The sequence below is a fragment of the Phyllopteryx taeniolatus genome, chromosome 15 (genome assembly GCF_024500385.1).
Source record: "Phyllopteryx taeniolatus isolate TA_2022b chromosome 15, UOR_Ptae_1.2, whole genome shotgun sequence".
NCBI classification, from domain to species: domain Eukaryota; kingdom Metazoa; phylum Chordata; class Actinopteri; order Syngnathiformes; family Syngnathidae; genus Phyllopteryx; species Phyllopteryx taeniolatus.
The window spans coordinates 5,546,915-5,570,850 of NC_084516.1; the positions used below are offsets into that span (position 1 = coordinate 5,546,915).

At 41.0% G+C, this 23,936-nt stretch overlaps 1 protein-coding gene across 4 annotated transcripts in view; it reads right to left on the reverse strand.

Annotated features, from left to right (window-relative positions):
• Positions 1–23,936, reverse strand: part of unc5cb (unc-5 netrin receptor Cb) — a 173,380-nt gene that overhangs the window by 139,136 nt on the left and 10,308 nt on the right. The window contains exon 1 of one of the 4 annotated variants that reach the window (XM_061799609.1): positions 3,092–3,630. The exons of 2 other annotated variants lie outside the window; for them this stretch is intronic. In XM_061799609.1, the coding sequence (XP_061655593.1) occupies positions 3,092–3,215 (124 nt within the window). In that variant the 5' untranslated portion in view covers positions 3,216–3,630. Of the gene's footprint in view, positions 1–3,091; positions 3,631–23,936 lie in introns of those variants that run through there. One more of the 4 variants, XM_061799612.1, reaches the window with a different exon arrangement.

Consider the following 23,936-nt stretch of genomic DNA (forward strand, 5'->3'; position numbering starts at 1 on the left):
ATGCTGTCATGGAGCGCCCGGCAACCACTCAGGAAGCTTCTATCTGTCTCAACCTGTCTTCTTTGTCACCAGTTCAGAAGGTTAATGAGAACTCTTATTTCCCAGAACTCACTCACAACTGGAAGGGATGACGATGGGGGAGGGAAGGGTACGGTCGGTACAAGTTAAAATGAGATTAAACGTACTTTGCACACAAATATAAAACTTGAATGGCTCTCCCAGTGGACCTCCACCAAGGCCCAGTAGAGCTGAGTTAGATTAGAACCACATAGTGGAGCACCTCCCGCATAAACTGAAATGTCATCGTTAAGATTCATGCTCAGAGGAAAATTTCATCCCGATCTGCGCCAAAATGCTGGGCTCTTTGAACCCCCTAATAAAGCGGTATACGGACATACCGATTTTTTAAATGTGAGAGACCCCACACAATGTGGAAATACCGCAAAGTGTAATTTTCACCAATCACTCAATGGGATAATCAGTAGAAAAATCGATTCTAAAAATACTCAATAGCTGCAGCATCTTCACCACACACAACCATTCCAACCAACAATCCAGACTGCCAGAAAATACAAAGAAGAAAAAAATAGCAGAAGAAGAAGAAAGATGATAAGCCAGGCTGACTGTTAGCTTATCTGGTAGCTTCAAGTCGCTTCCCTGGCTCTCGTTACGTTTCACATCACGATCAAGAAGGCTGTGGCTCGCTCCAATCAGCGTTGACCGCACGCATAAGGATTTGCAATCGTAAATATTAAACAGGTTTAACGTTTAAGTTTGGAAAAAATCTCTCCTCCAAATCTGAGGCTTAACCACACACATAAGAAATTGTAAATATTGAAGGAAAAAAAATCAATAATTCAATAAATAAATACAAATAAAATAAATCACTCTTAACACGCCCCACACCACAGGATAAACAGTCATGTACATCCCAAAAAAAATCTTGCCTTTGGTGACTTTGAACCGAAGGGAGGGGACAATGCTCAAATTTGACCCGATTATCGGTATGCGTGTACTCCGCTTAAGCAACAGAGGTGTTCCAGTGAATCCCTTTGATTGTGCAGTCCTTTTACACTAAAGATGGGAATCTCCAGCGATTTGAAAAACGAGTCAAGCTCATCAGTGCACCTAAATTAGCCTGTTAATTATACTGTTCTAAGACAATGTTCTGCCGTATCGACCTCTTAATGGCCAGAAGAAGGGCCTTATTCCCATCAAGTCAATGACACAGGGTGGGGAAGGGGGATCTCTGGGGCTCTGGTGTGGGTATTATGTCATTGCAACGTGCCCGTTAAAAGAAACCAGACCCATTATCCACTCCTGCTTTCCCTCTTTTCGCTCATTAACAATGCAGGAGCGAGATGAAGGTCTGGAGCGCCCAGATAAGGCTGCTGGTTGCCAAATGCAAGCGTGCGTCGCCTTTTTCAAAGCTTCAACTTCTGTGATACCTCAAAAAAAAAAAAAAAAAAGTTTGGGGAAGGAAACTTGCCGGAAGTAGTCAATCAATCACTGCCTACACTCGTGGAGGCAGCACCAAGTCACCGAATTACACTGGTCAGTTAGTGCGGCAGAACTGTGTGGGTGACACACGGCCAAACACAAATAAGCCCACACTGCCACCACGTAAGTAAGCACGGACTGGTTATAGGTTGGAAGATATAATGAGGTTTTAAAAAGTCACTGTCAAAACAGCTACAAATTTCCATCAGTGGTATGAGCTGGTTTTTGGGAGTCATCAGTGAAGGCAAAGTGACACAACTCCTCCCTTTCCCGTTGTTGCTGCGAGCAAGTCAGTGAGCCTGACGACTTATGCATATACAAAAAAACAAAAAAAAAGTGCTAGCTAATAGCAAAGAGCAGAACTACGAGAGCGCCACCAATCACTGTTCGGCAAATGCAAGGTAATATTAATACACTAATATACGTCTTGAAACGAACGTATGCAACCAACGACACGAGTTTGCGTGTCTACAAATGGCGAATACTATAGAATAGCTAGCGAAGCAGATAACTAGCAAGGCGAATTTCCACTGTAATGTTAATTCACAAAGCGGTGAGGAGCGGCGAAGTCATTTTATGAGAAATACTGTAACTATGTTTACTGGTGTACTAGATTTTGAGTTCATTTAGGAAGAAAAAAAAATCAATATTGAATTTTTCTTTTTTTTTTTTTTACATTAGCACCTAGCTATTAAGCTAGCTAACCAAAATCCAATCCTTTTTCACTTCCCGTTGAGTTCTTCTCGGAAGGTAAATGGCTCCGCGTGGCTTGTGACGTTATCTCAATGCAGGCAGTTATGTGAGAGGGGAGGTGGAAAAAGAAGAAGAAAAAAAAAAGACCAAAGAGTGGCCTGGAAATGTTCTGACAATAGAAACGCCACCTTTGTTTTGCTGAGAATGAGGAATGTTTTCCCTCCGTTTCCCCTCGAGTTGACATCGACATACAAATCCAATTGAGTTGAGGTCACATAAATAGCTTTTTGGACCATAAAGGCCCTCATTATGGTGGCTTTTTTTCTTCTTTGAGTCAGTGATTAAGATTGACACATTTTAATGATGCATGGTTATAAGTAATTCTTTTGTATAACATGCGAACAATATTCAAATGGAACCCATTTGGCAGCACTGCATAGGCAAGAACGATTCATGTTTTTATGGTCTACAGTAAATACAGTGATTGTCTTGTGGTGCTTTGTACACTTTGTCCATTTATTGTATCACTTTTGAAAAATCTTGTTTTTGCTGTGACTGTTAAGAATTATAGTTGTTTGGGGTTTTTTGTTTTGTTTTGTCACAGTAGTTGCTGCAAGTACATAGCATCATTACCCTCCCTGCACTTTTCGCAGCATGCATTTTCAAATAAAGCAAATACCAAGTCAACATTGAAGCACTAAATGAGCGCACGACGTTATCTCAGTATGACGCCATCGAAATCAAGCCCCCAAAAAGCCACACTTTGATCCCATATTCATAATTATCTGAGAGCTTAACCTGAGCTTTTATTATTAAATTCACGGCTCCCAGGAGGAGTTTTTAGCCCAACTTTTCTCCCCCCCCCCCCCCCAAAAAAAAGAGCTCATGCGGACTTTACCTTGAGCCAGGCTGGCGCGGATCATGGCCAGGAGCAGAAGCGGCAGCAGCGCCGGCAGGGTGAGCATCTCCGGCGGGCACCTCCTCGCCTGTCTCCGGGCGTCTCTATCAGCGTCGCGGCCCATGACGGAGGAGCCAAAACTGCGCTCCCCGGAGGGGGCTGGTTGCTCGTTTTTTTCTTGTTGTTGTTTTTGTTTTTGTTTTTTTTTGGTTTTTAAATAGCAGATGATGAATCAAAAAAATAAAACAAACAGCCCTTCAATAAAAGTAGCGGCGTTAATTAATCCCAAAACACTTTTGTGGCGCTCCACCAGATTGAATCTTGTGTCCGTGTGCTGCACACGTGAGCGGCTCACTTGTGGATCGAAGCCCCGGTGCCCGGACGCATGCTCCGGTTTAAGTCCCCCGCCCCACGCCGGTGGCTCGCCGCTTTCCCCCAAAATTCCACGTTGCGAGTGGGAGTGAGCTCCGTATGACTTGTGACCGTGTGCTCTCCTTCCACTGACTGCGTGGACTGAAACGGAGAGGAGAGGAGAGGAGAGGTCTCTGCAGGCTACCTTTGCTCCTCCAGCCAATCCACAAGCTCCTGCAAAGTGGCGGCGCGGCGACAAAACCTGGCCTGGATGACGCCGGCGAGAAGGAACGGAGGGAAAGCCGCAAAGTGGAGGAAAAAAACATACAGTCGTCCCCCGGTTAATCGCTGGAGACGGACCGCGAATAACGAAAAGCCGCGGATAATTGATGCCCGTTGGAATTGCCATCGGGGTGAAAAATAAACAAAAAAAACTTTTTCACATTGTAGTATTCAATTAATACGCTACAGTGCTGCCTTGACTTATGAGTTTAATTTGCGCCGTGTCGTGCTCGTAACTCAAAACAATAATATTGCAACTCATCTTTCCCTATTAAAATATTTTTTTTTTAAATATTAAAACTACAACTCTACTGTTTTCTACTTCATAAAAAATATACACTAGTAACATAATTAGAGTGTAAAGGATTCAACAGTTTGGGCATCATGATTTCATTCTTCAATTCAACGGGCATTTGTGCTGCCCGTTATGGACTTACTTACATCATAAATACAACAAGACAGTCACACAGCAAAGTTAGGTACACTGCAGTCAGGTTAGTTATTTTTTTTATTTTTTTTTTTTTGCAGAGCCAGGAGATACAAATTTCATTTGTAAATCAAATCCCTCGTGAGGAAAAATAGAATATTGTACTTTATAAAAATGTAGAGTAATTATATAAATAAATAGAATTTAAAAGATTGAAACCATTTTTTGGTCACTTTGCATCAATTGTATGGCCATTGTGTTGCTGTATAAGACAGACTGATGGATATAATGTAAATGAACGTCTGTACAATATAGACGTCTCAGCTCCTCTCAGCTCATCTCAGCCCCTTGCAGAGGAAAAAGAATATGTGGCTGTGAGTAGGCTACTGTTATATTGAATGTCTACTGTAAATGTGTTGCTGCAGCGTTTGTGTTCAAATATCAGTTGGTTTGTAAAGGTTTCTAGCATTATGTGTTAGCATTAGCATTAAGCCAGTGGATTAGTTTGCCGTGAGATTGTTCTAATGTAATATATGCGCATTGGCTCAATAAAGGTTGGGAAACTGGTCTACACAGCACTTACTGTAATGTATTGCATCTCATTTGCGTGTTCAGGTGTACCTAATGAAGTGTCCCATTAGTGTAAATCTCATTGCATGGAGGAAATTTGCTTATGTGATTCAAATTAAAGGCTGGGTTTCTATGTATGACGGATGTGGAAGCAATGCCCGCCTCCTGGTGATTAATGCGAAATATGAGCTTGACACTATCTTTCGCCAAATGAAATGTGATGACTTTTAAAATATGAAATCTAATTCTCGCAGCCCTCCATCACCATTTGCTGGGGATGTCAGTGGGCAGCTGTCATCGCTTTCAGCTTCTGGCTTTCATGTAAGGAGGATGCAGGAAATTACTCCTGTCTGGCCTGCTGGGATGAGCGGGGATCATTTCAGTTTTGGACACTTGCATTCAAAGGCGGCATAAGGTAGCACGCTTTGTGTGTAAGGTGGCGTAAAGAGTGCGGAAATAGGTCAGCCCAGCATGAATTCATCGCTATCATCACATTCCATATCATCTCATATGTGCTCGATATGAAAAGCCGAGGGACGAAGGCGAGGTCGCCGTCATCCTTAAGCAATCCCGAAGCGATGCGCATGTGAAACACTATCTCCGGCCGCTTATATCCACTTAACCCTGCCGACGGTGTGTCACAGATCGGGAATTCTCCAATTGGGCTTTATTTTTCCGATCCACGATGCTCATATAACCTCGTCTTTTTTTTTTGCTGACTGGAGAGGAAAGAAATAAGCAAAGCCTTCAGCTGGTGTTGCTTGTAGCCCATCCCATTCAAGGTTAAATAATGTGCACTGAGACTCAACTGCCATTTATTTGTTGCCTGCTACCTTGAACACGTTTTGCCATTGTTGGCAAGCAGTGTCACGCCACATCCAGCAGATGGCGGTGTGTTGAAATAAACTTTGACCTTTGCTGCGTGAGAGAATGAACATTATCCATGGGATGTCACAAGCTGTTGCCAAAGCCCTGGCTAATAGGAAATTGGTAATTGGTGTCAAGGAAACAGTGTCGGTGAGGAGCTAAATTTAGCGCGGGTTGTTACAGACAGTCTTCCTCGTATGCGTATGTTTTTGCTCTGCTGAGTGGCTATTAAAAATTTTAAGCTAGCAGATGATGCAAGTCTGGTTATTGCTTTACAATTTTGGTATTTTTACGTTTGGGAAGGCAAAACATTTTTTCAAAATCAAGTCATCTGTAAGCAATGTATTATAATGTAATGTTGTAAGATGAGTTTGGAATGATAAAGTTATTTCCGATCGTAGTTCGTTTTATATTTACTGTTTAACTATGAATAGAGGCAGTAAGAAATATTTTTCTTTACTCGCGTTTTTTCATAGCGTGGGCGATATTACTGTTGCAGCATACCGCTCGTCGCTTGTTGTCCAGTAACAGCAGAAATATTGTGGGTGTTGAAACACCCACATCGCCCTCATGTGCGACAAAAAGTGTGGGTCGTAAAAGCTTTCACGAAGGAAAGTGTAAGTATTGAATTAGGCACAAGTGTGGATGTTGAACCACTGCCGGTGTGACAAAAAGTCTGGGTATTGAAGCCTTTCACCAAGTAAAGTGTGAATGGTGAAACACCCACATCCCTGCATGGGTGTTGAAACATTTTTTAAAGTCTTGAATGCACAAGATGTTGATTGGGAGCTTAAAAAAACTGCTTTGCTCTAAACCTTACTTTATATTGTCTCAATTGCTATTCAAAACAATGGGAAATTAATCTCATACAATTTTGAAATAGATAATTACAAAAGGGTGTCAACAAACGATATATGCGAAGCCTCGTTGTCGATACTGAGAAGAAAACAACACACCAAACACCTCCCGCTCAACCGTGGGAGCCCTGAAGCAATATGGCGTCTACAGTAGGCGTTAAAATGCGCAATATGACACAAATGGTGAGAAGTGTGAATGCCACCCGGGTTGGTAACACCTCCAGCCCTTTCCCACAGCTACCCACCGTTACAAGTCCACGTCTGTCAAGAGCAATGTCTTCGGGAGCGCCGCTTGATGGATGTTTTACTCTCAAAGGAAACCCGACACTATAATGCATGACGACCTGGACCTGGAGAGGATGGGGGAGGGGCTGGGGAAGAATTTGGGGGGTCCGAGCTCGGCGGAAAAGATCAGTCACTTCAGGCAAAATGTCTTTCCCATTTAAGTGCAAGAGCAACAGAGCCCCTGAAGTTTATTTGCATGCTTTATGACTCATGGAGACGCTGTTTATGTGTGTGTGTGTGTGTGTGTGTGTGTGCGCGCGCGCTTCAATCACAAAGAGCCTCAGAAAAGGAAGTAAGATGACTTTTTAAAAGCACATCGTAGAATAAACAGAGAAAGGCTTTAAAGGAGACAGTGCGATGAATCCAATATCCAATAAAGGCAATCTATCTGGAATTCACCCTTGCCATCAAAAATGGATGTTAAGCTCACAATCGGGCCGAATTTGTGGGGTGCATTAACAGTAACTTTTCCTTTCCGATCTGCTTGGAGAATCGTCTGGCCAACAATTGGAAATGTTCAATATTTATGATAGCAATTTATTTCTAAGGCATGCATGTGAGGTGCAGGTATTATTTGTGTTGACTTGGAGTCGCCATCGCCACGTTCTACACTGTGACTTTGGATGTGCGTGGCTTTAAAAGGCGGGCCCTGGCCTGGTGAGTGACGTGGGTGTCAGCTCATGAGAGTGTAGAGTTGGCTGGCTGTTAACAGTCATCCAGGTCATGGTAATCTGCAAAGGTTGAATCAAGGGAACTGCACTTTTCTTGTTTGTTGAAGACGTTTGACTTTAAATTAAATGCGAAACGACTTCCACTAACAACAAATCTATTTGCCTTGAATCAGCCTTTGCGGAATATGTGTGGTATGCTTTCGCCAGGTGTCCCTAATGAAGAGAGCTGTGATGCATCATCACAATAGTTCAAGGTCTTCAGGGCTAACTCGTTTCCTTTCTCCTAATGGAGCCATTTAGCTTAAAATATTAGAATATCCACCACTTTACTCCAGACAGCAGAAAGAAAAAAAAAAATCACTAAAACTATTAGATGTAATTCCGACTGCATTTACCAGCCTTACTCAGAGCACTTTACATTATCGGATTCCACCGTTCCGACCTTGCGGAAATGTGTAAAATGACCACGACCTCTTAGCGGCACGTTATGAAACGGCGGCGAGAGATGCGTTTAAAAATTTCACGGTGCAATCCCAACGTCCTGCGCGGGGCCAATAAACACTAGACTGTGCCGCGGCTACGGGCTCTTAGGGGGTTTATATCACTGTAGAATGATCATGAGCAGCAAGGAACAAATGTTAACAAAAGTGAAGATTGTGAAGTGTCGAATTAGGTTTGTACAATAGTTTCTGCAACCAGCAGTGTGCACTCTCACAATAAAGAGCCATTAGATGGCAGTGAATCAGAGGTGAAGCAAACTGTGCTTAAAGTGTAAATGTTTGTCCCCTAACAAGATGTTTTAGATATCGCATACATCTGGTTGCTCATTGTGCGATAACAGTGGGAAAACTGTGGGTGTTGAACTTTTTCACAACTGGAAAGTGTCGGAGTTCCAATGCCCACATACCCAGCGCGTACAATGAAAACCGTGGGTGTTGAAACACGTGAAATCTCCTGCGAATGCAACAAAATTTGTGGGTTCTGTTACAGGGGTAAGTGTTGCTACTGAACCACCCACATCCCATGCAGGTGCTACGAAAAATGTGGGTGTTGAAACCGTTCACCGTGAAAAGCGTGGGTGTTGAAACATCCAGATTCCCCGAGAGGTGTGACGAAAAGTGTGGGTATTTATTAAACCTTTCACTAAGAAAAGTGTGGTTGTTGAGACACCCACATCCCCTGTGGGTGCAATGAAAAGCATGGGTATTGAAATGAGGGCTGGGAGGGGGAAATGGAATAACTTGGCTAAGTCGACTTCAAAAGTAGGTCGACACAAAACTTCTGCCACAAAGCTCCGCCGGGACCCAAAAAAAAAAAAGAAAAGGAAGTTCCCTTCGGAATCATGTTTGCGTCACCGGAACCCATGTTTCACACGGACATTTATTGCTGACGGACGCATTGTTGGGCCAATGATAAACGACAAAGAAGCGTTTTTAAGTGATTTTTAAGACACTGTTAGATGTGTAAAGCACATATAACATGATAATTATGAGTGACCTGAATGTAATCACAAGCACGCTCATGCTAATCGCGATTGCTAATCCTTTAGCATTTGGCTGCTTCAAATTCTGTACACCAAATTCCTACCAGTAACAACATTGAAGTCCATCCCTCATAAATGTGAGTAAAATGCATGTTAGTATATATATATTATATATATATATATATACAGCTTTTTTTTTTTTAAGTAATAGTGAGTAGGTGATTATTATTCGATTACTCAATCAATAACTTATAGGAGAATCGATTTTGAAAAGTTTCAATAGTGGGTGTCTAAACCGTTCACCATGAAAAGTGTGGGTGTTTAAAGCTTTCAGTGGGAAAAGTGTGGGTGTTGAAACAGCCGTTTCCCCCAGGGTGTGGCCCAGAAATGCAAACAAACATTCGCACTTACATTCGCATCTATGGACAATTTAGAGTCTTTAATGAACCTAATATGCATCGAAGGGAGGAAGGCAGAGTTTCCGGCGATAACCTTAAACATGTATTCATTGTGCTTGTGAGAGGAGCTACGCGGACGAGAGGCACATCTCGGAGTTGTGAAGCAGACGTAGTAATTCTCTTCCACCGTGCCGCCCCGTGAAATAATGATTGAGGTAAATATGAAACGTCCACATGTGCGGGTGAAAATCTCTGCTATGACTTAACACTGGTTTTAAACAGCACACCAGACATCCCATAATGCATCTGGCCACTCAGCGGACGGCCATCTCTTCGCCGTCAGGCAATTGCTCCATTAGACAAGGAGACAGACAGTCGGACTGGCCCATAAACAAACAAACAAAATGGAAGATGCTAATGCACGGGCGACGTAATGCGGTTTGTGTGATGGAACTCTTACGCACACACACACAAACACTTCGACGCAATTCTAATTTGAAAGATAAGCAGCGGAGAGTGAAAACGCAACAGGAAATGAATCACAGCTATAAATGAAGTCACCTTTAGGGATATCCGTCTTTCTCGGTCCCCAAGTTTACAGCGGAGGTGGGAGACTCGAGTCACATGAGTCGAAGTCGAGTCAGACTTACTGTAAGTCGCCAATTTTAGCACTCGGGACTTTCGTGGCTAAAATGAGTGATTGAACACGATTTTGGGGCGGTGTTGTGTTGATGTTGGAGCTTGCTGGACATACAGTGTTTGGTCAAATTTGGAGATGTGAAGATTCAGCCCGACACCGACAATACATGATTTACTCCCACCTCTGGTTTACAGGCGAACGGATAAAGTCAGTCCACCTGCACAAAGGATGCCCACGTAGGCGCCTCGCAGTCAAGCTGCTCGCCGTCAGCTACGGGCACGCTTTACTGCCGCTTCTGATATCAGTATTAAAAGTGATTTGCGGCGCCGTATGTGGCAAGGAATCAAAACTTAATTTAGGCAGATAAAGATGCCATTTGAGAGGGAGCTAAAGTGCTGCATCATGGGAGATGTGTTCCCCGGCGTGCTCTCAGCGCCTCGCCCTTAACAGCACCCTCAGATTTACTGGTTCTTTTTTTCTTCGTCCCCCCCCCGCCCCCACACACTGCTCCATAAAACAGCAAATTTGCTCGCCAGGCGACACAGGCAAATGTTAATGGATTCATTTGTCAAGAACCTTCCACTTATTTACAGTCCTCTTCCATTACCGCCGCTACGCCTGCAGGACGAGAGAGGAAGGAGAAAGGGGGGAGAAAAAAATAAATAAAAACACAGCGGCCAAAGTCAAAATATCGATTTGCCTGTCCATCAAGGCAGAGACTTCCTGTAAAACACACACACACACATACACACACAGCCAAAGACAGTTTTACAACACGTATTCTTCTTTTGTGTAATTGTATTTATTTATTTATTTATTTTACCACTGATGAAATTGTGCAATATAATTCTGACATATGTATCCCATTGGAGTACAGTGGATTTATAGTCTTGTTGTCTTGTTGGTTTCCTGCCTTTAAATATATATATATATATATATATATATATATTCTTTTTTTTTTTTTTTGTGGGTCACAGTTGTATTCGGAATATTTTTGCATGTCGAAGGCTCCATTATTTAATCAGGCCCACCGAGCATTTGCATGAGCAATAGTTGTGTAATATATGAGGCATTCATTTTGCCGTTTTCGCCCCTAAAACTAGTGTTTATTGATTCGTTATTAAATAATCATTACAAAAAGAATGTGTCATCATTTCAACCGAAGGCAATCATTTACTGTCAAACTGAGAGTAACCTTCAACAGGGAGTGACATTTTTTTTTTTTGAAGAACATTTTCCATTCTTCTTATTTTGAAGTGACTTGAATTGAGTTCACCGCCACCATATAGTGCTTGTATCTCAAGTTTGCGTCAAAGCAAAAAAATGGCGCCCTCCTGGAGAAAACTCCGAGCAGGTATCAGGCGCAGCACTATAGGCTAAAGATTTACGACTGTAAGTAGTCAACGTAAGCCTGTGTTGTGTAGTATTAGTTGTAGCGCTTCATTAATCCCCTCTCTTCTTTTTTTTTTTTGATTACAGCAACATCAAATGACAGCGCCAAACAGAAACAGGTCACACACAAGCCACAGAGTGCATGCGTCGAGCGAGTACTGCCAGTTCATCTAAAAAGTATCCCATGTGACACGGCAAAAAAAAAAAAGCCTTTATATTTCATCTTTAGAAACATCATATCAAATGTTTGTCATCTCTATCTTTGCACATGCAGCTTAATATGTTCAATGTTGCAGCAGTTCTGTGTTTATGAAGGAGGCACGGTGATGAACTTTTAGGTCGTGCAATCGTTGCGTAAAAGGGGCTAATGCCACGTGTCAAGCCGCAATGAAACGGCGCAATCACAATCCCCGGGCGCACTGGTTAAAACCCCCGAGCTGATGCCTTAACACTGCCAAAAAACATGAAACATTCACACGCGAGACGCATTCAAATCTTCAAAAGTATTCTATTAGTAATTTCATGAAGGGCACAACACAAGGCTATAGCATTGAGAATTCCTTATTGTGTCTATTCGGACAAGAATTTGCACATTTAAGAAGAAGAAGAAGAAGAAGATAAGAGTAACATGTCATTAGGTTTCTTGAAACATGTTTTTAGTTGTTTTATTATTAATGGCAAAATATTATTTGTAATTTGTATTTTTTCATTTTCAATTTTGGTTATTTTTCTTTTGACCATTTGTTTCTTTTTTAGGTTGAGGTTTAGTATTTTAAATGTTTATTTTCTTCATTTCTTATAATTAAATTCTTGGTTTAATTTTATTTTGTATTCAAGTGTAAAGTTTTATTTTGTAATTAATGTATTATTTGTTTATTTTATTTTATTTTACATTTGTTGTTTTGTTGTATGTGTTTTAATTGGACTGTTTTATTTTATTTAACATTTTATATTATTGCATTTGGACTTTTATTTTAATTTAATTTAATGTTATTATTTTTACTTTTTTTACTTATATTTTTTATTTAATTAGTATGTCTTTTATTATTTTTAATTTATCTTATTATTATTACATGAACCTCTGTCTAATTAAACAGTTAAACTGTCTGACAATTTAGGTCATTTTATTTTCTTGAAAATATTTTTTAATTGAGCTGCTTTATTTTTTTATTTAATTATAATTCACATTTTGTTTTATTTCATATTAATATTTTTTTTTTTTACTTTTTATTTGTATTTTTAATGTATATATATAATTAATATATATTTTTTATGATTTGTTTTAATGTATCTTATTTTACATTCACCACATTTTGGATTGGCCGTGCAGGATAAACAATAAAATAAAAACAATTGCAACAATACACACACAATATATCCTGCACATTATACTGGTTTTGTAGCTAAATATGGCGCCCGGGTTTGTGTGATGGTCACGTGGCTCACATGTAATGTCGCATTTTCTTTTTATTTATTCTGTATATTTAATTTCCTCCACTTCATCAAATAGATGTTCATGCACTCACATTATCTAGCAATAGCGTACAGAATGTATACATTAATCTGCACCAGAATCAGCACCATGGACAGCACCGTTGATTTATCAATAGGCGCTACACCGCTATGAGCACTAGTATTTCATGGCTTTCCTGATCCTCATGTCCAATATCCAAAAATCAGATAAAGATCAATGAGGAGAGGGTTACAATGTCAACAAATGTTGGTATTACCTATACAGTATTGCCCCGCTTATTAGCGGTTCACTATTCACAAGTTCACCTTTTCGCGTTTTTTTTGTACTCTTCACAAAGTGCCGCCAAAACCTGTCTGAATAGGAATTGGTATTAAGGAAGTATGTCAAAATGATACATCTCGACTGAGAGACAAGTTAAATTTAGCCTGGGTTAAATTTAGTGGAAGTTACGGAGAGTCTTATTTTTAAGTGTAATTTATTTTGATACAACCTTTATTACATTTTGTGTGTGTAATACGTTTTAATTGAATCATGGTAGAAGTACAGTTTTTGTATAAGCGCAGCGTTAATGTTCAAACTGAGTAATGTCAATTAGTCTTGTTAAATTTTTTTACAATTCAATGCTCGGTTCCTATCCCTTGCGAATAACGGGGGATTACGGTACTCTCTCATGATTTAGCCTGTAATAACATCTTTCACGCTTTGTTTCATTTATGAAAGATCTTTTTATCGCATCATCACAACATGGTCAATATGTCCATACACGTGAGGATCTGTCGTCGTCGTCCGTATCGCTTTCCTACACTCCCTCCACCTCCCGTAGCGGGAGCCGGTTTGGCTTCCCCGAAGTAAACAGGCATTAATCACTGTGCGAGGGAATTGTCTGAGGGACGGCGGAAAGCTTTTTAACGGGGCCACGGAGAGGCACGGGGGAGCGGGAGATAGATGTTGCGCGGGTGCTTGCCGCCTCTTCTGGGATGCGTGCGGCACCAGCTGACGAGGGGTCAGTGGGGCCACCTTGCTGTAAGTGTGTCAAGGGCAGAGACGGGGAGAGAGGTGCAACTTTGACTTCGGGAGGGAATCTGCTGCGCTTTTGTTTTCTTTTCAAAAGGAAATTGTTAACAAAAGAAAATGCTGGCAATATCTCAACATTATCACATCCATCCATCCATTTTCTGTACCGCTTTATCCTCACAAGGGTCGCGGAACATTATTACAATCGAAGATAATTAACAATTTTTGATATTTTGGCAAGAAAGATTTTCTTTCGCGGGCCACATAAAATGATGTGGCGGCCCGGATTTGGCCCCCGGGCCACTAGTTTGACACCTGTAGTGTACAGCATGTGGAAACCCACCATACCATAGCATGCTGACCTAATGACAAATGTGCACAATTTAGACAACATCATTTCTTATGACAACCCAGATAAGTGAATGTTCTATTAAAAAAAAAAAAAGTCCAAAATTATAAAAATGAAACTGTTTAAAAGTCAAATGTTCTTTTGTGTGGTACTTTGTGTTAGCAGCAAAAGTATGTCATAGTGATTGGGATCAAATCAAAGTTTAAAATCATGAATAAAGTCTGGGGAAATAAAAACCTCAATTTAGCTGTAACATTTGAGAATTGGTCCAAACTAAATATTGGTCTCATATTTTTCAGCGTATGTAATACAGCTCTTGTGTTGGATATCATTAGATTATGTACCTAATGTTGAGGCCTCATTTTGGATTAGCATGATCATAAATTACGTACGCGTTTGGGTCGTTCAAGTCAAGTGTACGCAGAGTTTCAAATCCAAATTAATTACACAAAGTATCCTTGTGACGTGTTTTATGTCGCCCGGAGCACAAAAGCCTTGTTGTTCATGACTATCATGTGCTTTTTTTCATTCAAAAAATACCTGCGTGTTTACCAACGATGCTTTTCTTTGTGCGGGGCCCGGAATGTGCTTTCTTCTAGCTGGCCAGAATTCTTCACCAAAGAAGAATGGCCTCCTTTCACAGATTCACTAAGTTGCAGTTTGTTAACTTTTATGAACTTTTTATACGGCCGCGCCGCGTCTCGGAGCCGTTTGGGGCTACGCTTGTTATGAGCGCGTATAGCACTCAGGGAGACAGCCTGGGAAGACGTATGCTCCTCCCAGCCTTAAAATGGTGCTCTCAAACGTATTGATGCTTTAAAAAGCAGCAAGGAAAGAGATCAATGAAGAGACGTCTGTCGCGTTGTGGCGGCCGCCGCGGGGTATACGTTACGACTTTATTGCGGCTGTGATATGATAATAGGTGAAAATGGTGGCGCTTAAATACGTGGACACACGTTTTGGGACACCTACTGCTAGTGAGTATAGAAGAAAAAACACAGTTGGCACGCCCTTTTCAGACAATGCTGCTGACTATTCTTGCTGCCTGTTGTTTACATTCACATCTTCATAGGAAGTATTTGTATTTATAATAGACCACATAGCCTTATGAGATGTTATTTTTGTAGTTCTATTAGTGTTTATTACTCATTTACATTTACCACATACAATGCTGCTGCCTGTTATTGCTGCATTTGGTTCACATTCGCATCTTATATAGTATATACAATAAACCATGTATCCTCATGATACGTTATTGTTTATATGATGTTTATTACTCGTGGAGTGTTACCACATCCAATGCTGCTGCCTGTTATTGCTGCCTTTTGTACACATTCATTTATACAATACTAAAATATACCACACATCCTCATGATATCTTATGTAATGCAATACTAGTTCGCTTATGTAGTATTTATGACTCACGTGCAGTTTCCACATACAATGCTGCTGCCTATTGTTGCCGCCTTTCTGTGATATTCACATCTACTACAGTATTTATTCACATAGTATCATGTACCAACGTTATATGATATTGTTAGTTTAGCATTTTTTGGCCCAAATATCTTTTAATAATTAAGATTCTAAAGGAGAGTAGCCCAAGCCCTGATCGGTTAAATAATTAATGAATGTGTGCGTCGCGGCCCTTTTTATTTGTGTTGCGTTTACTGTACGGTATCGAGATTTGAATGCGGTTTGCGGCATTAAAGGTGCTTTTGGGTGAAGACGTCCAACAACTGGCATCTTGGCAACGCGGGAGCGACAACGAGCCAGATGGCCGCCAAAGCATTGTTTGGGTGTCGTTAGGAAGCAGCAGATTTCCTACTTAAAGTTTATCTTTCATGCATTGATTTTTTTCTCTCTCCATGTTAAGCTCGATAAAGCTGTCTAACAATTCCGGTAAATTGTGACTTCTGTTGTTTTTTTTAATATAGCCACTGCACTTGAATATTTTAATATGCAAAAATGCCCATTACTTTCATTTTCACCAGTAGCTATTTTGTTTTTGTTCCCCCATATTACCTCATACAGTAGCTTGGGTCGTCTATTAACTTAGCTGCAGAGATCCAAGGCAATTATTCGTAGTAAGGCATTTATTGAAGGGAGTTTTTTTTGTGGTCATTACATTTTTATAATGACAAAAATACTGTATACTCCGCCAAAATTGTCCGTGTTGTATACTAAATGCAGTTATTAAACTCCACTTTAAACTTCAGCTTTACAGATGCCAGTGGAAGAGGCGGTGGTAATGTTACGTAAGTAAGTAATGTTTGTGAACTGATGAAGCCTGCTCGGGGGAGAGGCGAAACATCTTCTAAGACAATCAGAATAGTCCAGTTGCGATCGATTCAGAGGCAACCAACTGGAGACGTTGGAGGTAGGACTGGCTGACTCCAAAGTAGAGTGCATGACATTATTATTATCTTTTTTTATTATACATATCTAACTTCACCATACTTCCTCAACTCTAAGGGCTCTATTTTCATATACGACGCATCTATGGCGGGGCGCAAATGCTGGCGTATCCTGATTTTGGTGCATGCGCAAGGCTCGACAAGCAGGGCGCTCCGGCGTAGCAAGGGTGTGTCCTTTGACATGCGCCCGGTAGAGTGACAATTTGGTGGCAAATGTCGGTCTAAACTGAGACCACGTCCTGGCTCAGCTGGCCTAACACGATTTTCGTGAATTTGATCGGGGGAACAGATAGACAGCAACGCAAGGTCGGTGGATGTCTGGTGGATGACCGATGTATTCCATTAATAATTATGTGAACAGCGGTTATCACCAGCGAATTCTATATTTAATAAGGTAACACATTGTCTTCCACCACACTAGCCAAGAGCAGTGACAAGCTCCACTCTCGCACGTATCACTGGGAATACACATCACCCTCTTCCGAACAGACGTCTCCATGCCAGATTGTCATTGCGCCGCATTTAAAGGGAATGAGAGGGTTGGACGTGATTGAAATCGGCTGCGTTCACCTCAATTTTTTAAATACGTCTGCTTGTGCTCGTCTGCGAAATTAACCACCCGCCTTCGTGCAGATTTACGCCAGTCACAAACAAAGAGCCCATATTCCTTTTTGGACAGGGCTTAGGGCTTTTCACAAAGAACACAAAACCATGAAAAATATGTTTTACACTGCATAACTAGCGATAGGCGCCATAGAAAAAAAAATGTGAAATTCGCTAAATTCGGGATATTTTAATTGTAACAATTACAAGAGGTTTGACTTCCCTCTTACTTTGGGGATCCTTTGGCAGGCTCAAGCAAAAAGTCCAAATTCGTTATAGATGAGAACGAGAGGAAAAACAGCAACATTTAAATCCTTTTATCTCTTGTGTGCGAGCGTCAAACCGGTGGTTCTTTGTCCAGGTGTGTGTGACATGACACAGCCTGGCTTGTGTTTGCCATGACGGGCGCTGATGTCCAAGTCAACAGTGATTTATGAACGCCCGAGGGGGGAAGCTGCACCTTCCTAAAAGCTACTGTAAACACCCTGTAATGACGGCTCAGGAATCTCTTTGACCCTTTTATTTGTTTTGTTTTTTTACATTCCACTCTTATTTTCCCCGCGCGGGAAAACCCCTCCAGGGTACAAGATGAATTATTTTATCAAAAAAAAAGAATCTGAAACCTCCTTTCCTGCGAATCTGACAAGATGGCTTCACCTCGTCGGGCGCCGAGGGATCGTGTTCTCCCGTAACCCGAAACCCGAGCTCATCAAAGAAATTCCAATAAGCAGTAAAGACATTTCCCAGCGAGCGTCCTGTGGGGTTCCTGCTGACGAGGGCGGGGTCGCCGAGTGTCAAACTGCAATCTGCTGCCATGACTCAGCACGGGTCAACGCTAACGTGTCACTCACCCAGCTGCGCCGCTGCGCCGGGCGGCTGGATTTACAAGTGCTCTTTTCGGTTTGAATGACTACATCCGATTTTTTGGGACAGTCCATTTTCAGTGTACAGTTCAGGGAACACGTATCCAAATTGCGGTTAAATAACTTTATAAGCATCAACACCAGACGCTGACAACCCAGAAGTAAACAATAATACATAAATGATACAAATACATGTAGTGTTTAGATGGCCTTCCCACTATTGAGTTAAATTTAGGTTAAACACCACTGGCCGCTGACACCAATTATTTAGCTTATTTAACATTTAATGTTCTGTACAACTCTAATGAAGCCGATTTAGAGCATATTTAATGGTCTATGCACCTTTACTATAGCAATCTTACCTCATATTTAATAATCTATCGCTCATATATATTTAATAGCATATTTAGACCATATTTAATGGTCATATACCATATGTAATAGTCTATACACCTCTAATGTAGGATATATTTACACTATATTTGATGTTCTATACATCTGATGTAACATATTTATATAATATTTAATTTTTACCCGTAATGTAGTATGATTAGACCATATTTAACATTCTATACACCTCTAATGTAGCTTAATTACACCGTAATTATTTTTCTGGACAACTCTTAAGTAGCATATTTAAGCCATATTTAATTTTTCATGCTTTCTCAGTATTTTAAATTTACAGTGGGTGTTTGTGTTGTTTGTGCAGATGCAGTCTATTTGGATGACGCCACCCTTGCATTGACGGGATATAGCCGATCCCAAATCCAAAAGTTGAGGAGGCTTGTTATTGGCAAGTGCCTGCTTCTGTCTCTCTTCACGTATCCAAGATGATGTTTTTAGACACTTTTAATTTGAGATCTAGTTTGTTTTGCTGATTGCGTAAAACTATGCGGTGAGGCAGACAGACAATTGCCTGATCGATAAAATTTGCTTCGGTTTAAAGCAATTCTTATTGTTTTAGTCTTGATTCACACGCTCAACAAACACATAAAAATGCAAATCAGGCATGATTGTTTCGACTGCACCCCCCCCCCCCCCCCCTTTTCATGCTTTAATTTTCTCAAAACTGGACTAGCAGTCAAAATGGGATCGAATTAATAAAGGAAGGTCAGAAAATACCAGTTCACCATTTTTTTCATGTCAGGCGGCTAATTCCATTTCTCCAAAATATCCCACTCTGCTTGGCCCATAAAGTTTTTTTGTGCGACTCAAATGTCAGTGCCTCACCAACCACGAACCTCACCGCACGTCACTGACAGATATCCGACACGTATCGGATTTTTACCCACATTTAGAAGACGCCTGATTCTGATCCGAAGATATTTGATTCCGTGTCTTTTTTTTAAATTTTATTTCCACTGCCATGATGCATATCATGGGGGAAAAAAATAGTATTTTGTCACTTGAACCATGCAGTATAAATCAATCCATTCATACAGGACGTATAGAAAGGGTAATTTTTACTGCTATTGCTGTTTGGAATACAAAACGTGTGTGTGTGTGTGTCTTGCCAAAAAAGGGCTAAATACAATGTACTGTATGTCTGCTCATGTGCAGCCAGATGCATGGCAAGCATCCTTTTCGGAGAATGACCTGCTTGTCTCATTAAAAGGAAGCTGCTGGAGGGGAACGATATGCAAACCAAGCAGGGGAAAAATGAAAGTCGACACGCATGCACACACTCACGAAGACACACACAAACACATGGACACATTCATCGCTCGGAAAGCACTTCAAACTCCACTAATGCTAAAATAAATAAGGCCGGTCAATGACTGTTTTCATATTTACATACTGTGGCATTCCTACTAATAACAACAACAGCGACAGCCAACACATACCAACGATGGCAGAGAAATGTGATGAGGGCCATAAAACCGAATGGAACAGAGCACAGTACACTTTTTATCCTGGCTACTCAGTAAAATATATGATATACTGGTGTATTTGTAATAACAGAAGAGGGACAGAATTCACACCACAAACTCAGCTGTGTTTAGGGTTAACGTGAAGCGATTTGTCTCCCAGGCATGATTTAATGTTTAAAAATGTTTTTCCGATGTACAGTGGTTAACCTATTCTCCCAGTTGAAGTTTACTTTCAAAACTAAATATAAAACAAAGAGAATTACAACCACCTAGCTTAGCCTTTCAGTCCGGTAGCTTAATGCTAATGCTAAATAGCATCTACGTCACGGTGCTATAACTCTCTAAGATTTGCAGTAAACACAAACGGTGCTGTAACACGTAGACAGACAATTAACAGTACTATCTTTATTCTCTGTGAAGAAAATTTAATATTAGTGTCGTACTAATGAACATAGAGGAGTTTGACATCCCAACGAACAGTACTGTCTGTTTTATACTCCCCCCAGCCAAGGTGGGCACACCCAAAAAAACAAAACAGCATAATGGCCATTCAATTGATGTGTGACAAAAATAGATTCATTCTTTTTAATTCTACTTATTTATGTCATTACTGTATCTATTATGGAGTGCTATTCTTCCTCATTAAAATACAAATCACAACAATTGTTGTTGTTGTTGCTGTTGTTTTTTAAGGCTGGAACAGATTAATGGCATTTCCATTCATTTCAATGGGAAAAGATGATTTGAGGTACGACTGCATCGCCTTACGAGTATGGTCCCGTACTTTTTTTTTTTTTTTTTTTTTTAAACTCTTAATTAGTTGAATCAGTACTCTACTTAAATACAGCGTGTGAGTACTTTTGCCACCTCGGACGGTAAACATCAATTCAATTGCGGCTTGATGAAGAAAACAAAAGAGCAGCTTTTAATTGCATTACGGCCGCTTTTGGGCACCAGATTGCAGCCCCGGAGAGCTTCCCGCAGGACCCCCGCTGCGACGGGCTGTGGTCGGGGGGCACAGACAACACCAGAGCCTCAAAAACAGCAGAGAGGGGGACAAGGGGCCGGATGATATCCCCGGACCCCTGCTCGGATTCTGCTGCAGGTTACAATAAGATAGAGGGAGGGCCCAACCCACTGCTCTCCCCTTTAGATGAACCTCTTTTTTTTTTAAGTTCATTTTGCGGCGAGAAAATGTTATCACTGAAGGGAGGAGTGGCGTTAATATCACACCGTAGCCTACGGTTGTACCGCAATGTGGATCATATCCTCTCATTTTCTCTATCATAGCACTTTTGTCGTAAAACTGCTCCACTTAATCCCACAAAGCACCTTCTAAAAAAAAATGAAAATACAGTGTTGCCTTGAGATACAAGTGGCCCCGCTTACTATTTGGGTAGTTCGTCCATTTTTTTTTGCTTTGACTTGACAACCTTTGCCTGATTTCTTTGCAAAAACGGCAAGATTGAAGCCTATCTTCAGTTCCCACACCTCTCCATGTTGGCGTGTTGTTGCTACAATGCAAACAACGTGGCTCTCAGTTTCATTGACATCAGCGCGACGCTTAAGTGCAGTAACATAATCCCCCCGCCCCGAAACAGAAGGGTTTCAACCTTAGCCAACGGGCTGGGTGGGCAGGAGGGCGTTAGCAGAGCGTTTTACAGCATTATATAGCACGGCACTGTCAGTCGGAGTGTCACGGGCCTCAGGGTCATTTAGATAAGGTTCTCCTCCATCGGGGCTGGCGAATTCAAAACCACACTTATTATTGCCCAAAATGCATTTCTTTCAGCAAGTTTAATTATAGGTTTGTGTCAGAGGAGGAAGGCCGTTAAGCCCTGTTGGGTCTTAGCAAGCGGAAAGACAAAATAACGGCTGCACTGTATTCTTCTTCTCTCGTTACACTGTCAACGTGGCAAAAGTTAGCCGCCCGCTACGCCACGTCGCGTTTTGGAAACCAAAAAAAATAAGTCTCAAACCCACATCGTTGTTCTGTTTCTTTCTATTTTTGTGGCTTGTCAATAATTAGTGGGAGGAAAAATTGCATCAATTATACAACATGTCTTTGTTCCCGTAGTTAGTTCATAACTTTTTGTGCAACATCCTACTAAAAAGTCTCTACTATTTACAGTACTAATTGCAGTGTATTATTATTTTCAATAAAATTCTACTAAGAAGAGGGGTTTTACTTTTTGTAAAATATGCTATTAGTCTCTCTTCTAATTACAGTACTAAAATCAGTCTCTACTATTAGCAGTTCTTAGTTTTGGGGGGCAAAATCCCACAAATGGTCTCTTGACTAATTACAGTGCTTTATTTTCCGTTTGATACTGTACTAAAAATTGGGGCTTCACTTTTTTGCGCAATAGCCTACTAAAAACGGCTCTCTACTGTTTGAGTGCTGCACCTTTTTAGCAGTATCCGATTAAAATCAATCTCTCTATACAACCCCAATTCCAATGAAGTTGGGACGTTGTGTTAAACAAATAAAAACAGAATACAATGATTTGCAAATCATGTTCGACCTATATTTAATTGAATACACTACAAAGACAAGCTATTTAATGTTCAAACCGATAAACTTTATCGTTTTTAGCAAACGACCATTAATTTTATGGCTGCAAGACGTTCCAAAAAAGCTGGGACAGGGTCATGTTTACCACTGTGTTGCATCACCTTTTCTTTTAACAACATTCAATAAACGTTTGGGAACTGAGGTCACTAATTGTTGAAGCTTTGTAGGTGGAATTCATTCCCATTCTTGCTCGATGTACAGCTACAGCTGTTCAACAGTCCAGGGTCTCCGTTGTCATATTTTACGGTTCATAATGCGCCACACATTTTCGATGGGAGACAGGTCTGGACTGCAGGCAGGCCAGTCTAGTGCCCGCACTTTTTTACTACGAAGCCACACTGTTGTAACATGTGCAGAATGTGGTTTGGCATTGTCTTGCTGAAATGAGCAGGGGCGTCCATGAACAAGACGTTGCTTGGATGGCAGCATATGTTTCTCCAAAACCTGTATGTACCTTTCAGCATTAATGGTGCCTCCACAGATGTGTAAGTTACTCATGCCATTGGCACTAACACAGCCCCATAACATCGCAGATGCTGGCTTTTGAACTTTGCATCCACAACAGTCCGGATGGTTATTTTCCTCTTTGGCCCGGACGACACGACCTCCACAATTTCCCAAAACAATTTGAAATGTGGACTCATCGGACCAAAGAACACTTTTCCACTTTTCATCAGTCCATCTTAGATGAGCTCGGGCCCAGAGAAGCCGGCGGCGTTACTGGGTGTTGTTGACTAATGGCTTTTGCTTTGCACAGTAGAGTTTCAAGTTGCACTTACGGATGTAGCGCCAAACTGTATTTACTGAAATTGGTTTTCTGAAGTGTTCCTGAGCCCACGTGGTGATATCCTTTACACATTGATGTCGGTTTTTGATGCTGAGGGATCGTAGGTCACGGGCATTCAATGTTACTTTTCGGCCGTGCCGCTTACATGCAATGATTTCTCCAGATTCTTGGAACCTTTTGATGATATTACGGACTGTAGATGATGAAATCCCTAAATTCCTTGCAATTGTACGTTGAGGAACATTGTCCTTAAACTGTTCGACTAGTTTCTCACGCACTTGTTCACAAAGAGGTGAACCTCGCCCCATCTTTCCTTGTGAATGACTGAGAAATTTAGGGAAGCTCCTTTTATACCCAATCATGGCACCCACCTGTTCCCAATGAGCCTGTTCACCTGTGGGATGTTCCAAACAGGTATTTGATGAGCATTCCTCAACTTTCTCAGTCTTTCTAGTGTATTCAATTAAATATAGGTTGAACATGATTTGCAAATCATTGTATTCTGTTTTTATTTATGTTTAACACAATGTCCCAACTTCATTGGAATTGGGGTCGTAATTACAGCGCATTGTTTAGTTTTTTTTTTCTGTCTGTAATATGCTATTACAAATGGGAGGTTACATTTTTTACTTTACTTTTTGCGCAATATTCTATTAAAAAGTTCTCTCTACT